We start from the raw sequence: 3,418 nt of genomic DNA, 5'->3' as shown, positions 1-3,418 counted from the left end.
GCGATTAGTCTATTTTTCGGATTTAATCTACCTATGGTGTGGATTTTCCTCACCGACTAATGTCGATGTTCTTGGATCAAGAGGGACTTGTTGACTGCACTATACGGGAGTCGGTACAGATCGTGATCCAGATGGTCATGGTACCACCGCAAAAGCACCAGATGTCCCATGCGCCGTCGGGGTTCTGGATGAACGCGGCGAAGACCTGCATCCCGAGACCGACGTCCAGATGACGCCGTGCCAAGCCATCGACGGTGTCGCCATGGCCCTGCTGGCGGTTCCCGTGCCCGCTGCACGCTCGCGCCGCCACACGCTCAAGTGCCCTGCTGGGCGCCGTCGCCGCGCGCTGTAGCCATCGCCGGCCGCAACCCTGCTAGTCGCCCCCGCCAGCCGCTGACCGCCCGCAGACGCAGGCCGCTGCCCGCCCGTATCCTCTGCCGGCCGTGACCCCGCTGGTCGCGCGCGCCGCATCGCGTCCTGCTGACGCCACGCCCCGATGGCTGCTGCCCCCGCGTCCTGCTGCCGCCGCGTGCTGATGCCCGCCCCGGTGGCTGGCCTGGCCGCCGCACCCCCCCGCCCCCTCTGCTGTGCCCCGCTGGCCGGCTCGGCGGCAGCCGCCACCGTGTTGCTCGGGCGCTAGGGCAACCCTAGCGTCGCCCCCTTGGAGGGTAGTGCAACGCCTGGCCGGCCTGACGCGGGTTGCTGGGCCCGGATGGGCCGTGGCCGGCGGGACATAAAAAAAGAGAGGGAGGGGCCGGCTGCTGCGCACTAAACGGGCCGACGACACATTTTTGGCCTGCAGCCGAACCGGACCGAGCCGGACTTCACACGCGTGGTTCTTTGCATTTTAGCCCCTGCAGTTTTTTGTTTTTACGCGTATTTTATTCCTGCTGTAATATTTCACGTAGAAGCCCCTGGAACTGTCTGTTTTCACTGAAAATGCGTATTTTGGCTTTAAAATGTCTCGGGAATTCAAATTTTGGGCTAGTTTTCACGCCAGAAATGCGCTTAACTTGCTATATTTTGTAAACATGTTTTTATTGTATGATTTTACTACTGTAGATTAATTGTTTAGCACTCTTAATCATTAAGTAAGTCATATAAGAACATGTTTTAAATAATGGAACACCATTTTTATTGAATAAGTTTATCAACATCGCATTTGTGCAAAAGATTACCTGCTGTAATCTCTTGATTTTTGCATAAATCGCAAATGGCCGGAATTGTCAACAAGGAGTTTGACGAGTTGGCCCAGACAGGGCTGAACTACCTGTCATGGTCCTCGGATTGCGAGATTTTTCTCCAGGGCAAAAGCCTCCTGAGGGCGATCTGTAAGGGGACCCAGCTGGCTCCCACTGATCCCAAGTTCGAAACTGAGAATGCGCAGGCTCTGCATTTTCTCGTCATCACCTGTCACCTACTCTGAAAGACAAGTATATGGCTGAGCGGAGTGCTTCTGGCCTTTGGACCGCTCTTCAGCAGCGGTTTGAGCGGCTGAAGTACACCGTGAAGCCACGTGCAGAGGCAGAGTGGATCCGTCTGAGGTTTGCGGACTTCAAGACGGTTGGGGAGTACAATTCGGCTCTGCACCGGATTTGTACGACTCTTCGGTTGTGTGGTACTGAGATTACCGACACCCAGAAGATTGAGAAAACCCTATCCACTTTCCACCCTGACGCGGTACAGTCCTCACGGAACTACCGCCAGGGCAACTACACTAGGTATTCAGAGTTGATTGACGTCCTCCAGGTGGCGGAGGCGCAGGACGAGGTTCTAAAAAAGAACTTTGTCGCGCAACCACTTGGGGGAAGTTCTCGCCAGGAGGTGAATGCTCTCAAAGTCCGCAAGCCTCAACAGAAGAAGAGGGGCCGCAAGGGCAAGAAGAAGGGCCCTCAACCCTCCGCCCCGGCTAAGCACCAAAAGCCGGGTAAGGGGGGGTGCAGAGGCCTCAGGACTGCTTCCGGTGTGGCTTGGTGGAGCATTTCTCCCGCCAGTGCCGCGCACCACAGGAGGTCGTTGATGCATACAAGGCTCGGAAGGCGCGTGAGACGCACCTCGCCTTGGTCCAGGAGGGAGCACCACCGGCGCCCATGGTGGCACCAGTGATGATCTCTACGCCCCCTGATGCGCCCATAGAGGCGACCCCCTGATGCCCATTGCGGCAGCTTTGGCGGTCTCTAATGACGCCCACGTTGCCATGGAGGTTAACCACATGGTCGCCTCTATGGTGCTGCAACTATATGTTGATGCTGCCTCCAAGATGATTTCTAAGGAGGATCAACTCACTAGTATGGAGATTGCGGCTGAAGTCAATGGCTTCTTTACCGAGTCTACTTAGCATACCATGTTGGTTATCATGATTCCGTGATTTGATACAATAAATTCGATTTGGTTGTAAGCTCTATGAGAGCATAAACTTATTCTTTACTTTGACGCTTGGATGACATTTATTTCATTATTTATATATGATAGTATGTTATGTTCTGAAATGTGTGCATTTATTTTTAATGTAGTTTCTTCCTCATTACATTAATTAGATGTCATATTTTAGAACGCGTGTGGCGCCCGAATGGAGGAAACGTGCTTTGCCGATAGCGCCACCACACATACCATTTTATGAGAAACTAAGTACTTTGAGTCTATTAAAAAAATCTCCGGGAAGTATTATGACAATCGCCGACTGCGGTTCGAGCATAGTTGGCTCTGGACGAGCTACTATCATACTTCCTACGGGAACAACTTTGATCATTAATGATGCGTTGTTGTACCCGGAGTTGACTCATACTCTTTTGAGCTTCACAGACATCCGCGCCAATCGTTTTCATATTGAGACCGATGATGAGAACGGCAAGGAATGCCTACTCATCACAAAGCGGGATGCAAATGGTAAACATGTTTCGAAAGGCTTCCTTCATTCGACACAGGGCTATACTACACTAAAATAGTAGCACCGCCCATGTACACTACCCTCAAGACTGTTTTTAGAAGCTCTGAACTCTTCTGCCTCTGGCACGATAGGTTAGGCCACCCCGGACTTAGGATGATGAGAAATATAATTAACAACTCTCATGGTCATAATGTTAACGTGAAGAACTTCCCGAATCCCGATGATTTCGTATGCTCCACATGCGCCATGGGGAAGTTAGTCATTAGGCCATCACCCCTCAAGGTGAGGGATGAAATCCCCGCATTCTTGGAACGTATCCAAGGAGACATATGCGGTCCAATTCAGCCCCTCACGGGGCCGTTTCGGTACTTCATGGTGCTCACTGATGCTTCCTCTAAATGGTCCAATGTTTTCCTGCTGTCAACATGGAACCATGCCTTTGCAAAGTTGATCTCTCAGATCATACAAATGAGGAATAATTTCCCTGATTATCATATAAAGTCTATTCGAATGGACAACGCCGGAGAATTT

General features: G+C 51.8%; 1 protein-coding gene across 1 annotated transcript; it reads left to right on the top strand.

Annotated features, from left to right (window-relative positions):
• Window positions 1–1,213: 1,213 nt before the first annotated feature.
• LOC120975850 (uncharacterized) lies at window positions 1,214–3,023 on the top strand. Its single transcript, XM_040402581.1, has 4 exons — window positions 1,214–1,331; window positions 1,388–1,927; window positions 2,803–2,886; window positions 3,019–3,023. Exons 1-4 carry the CDS (start codon window positions 1,214–1,216, stop codon window positions 3,021–3,023), a joined length of 747 nt encoding a protein of 248 aa, XP_040258515.1.
• Window positions 3,024–3,418: the final 395 nt, after the last annotated feature.

Source organism: Aegilops tauschii, chromosome 3 (assembly GCF_002575655.3).
Source record: "Aegilops tauschii subsp. strangulata cultivar AL8/78 chromosome 3, Aet v6.0, whole genome shotgun sequence".
In the NCBI taxonomy this organism is placed as follows: Eukaryota; Viridiplantae; Streptophyta; class Magnoliopsida; order Poales; family Poaceae; genus Aegilops; species Aegilops tauschii.
Note: the sequence above shows the minus strand (reverse complement) of the source record. Positions and strands in the feature narration are given on the sequence as shown.

What these genes read in the sequence shown, in the direction of transcription:
- LOC120975850 (XM_040402581.1), top strand. Translation starts at nt 1,214, where the DNA reads ATGGCCGGAATTGTCAACAAGGAGTTTGACGAGTTGGCCCAGACAGGG. An exon ending in AAGCCTCCTGAGGGCGATCT is followed by an intron (nt 1,332 to 1,387) that starts GTAAGGGGACCC and finishes GAGAATGCGCAG; the next exon opens with GCTCTGCATTTTCTCGTCAT. An exon ending in GGCTAAGCACCAAAAGCCGG is followed by an intron (nt 1,928 to 2,802) that starts GTAAGGGGGGGT and finishes TGAGCTTCACAG; the next exon opens with ACATCCGCGCCAATCGTTTT.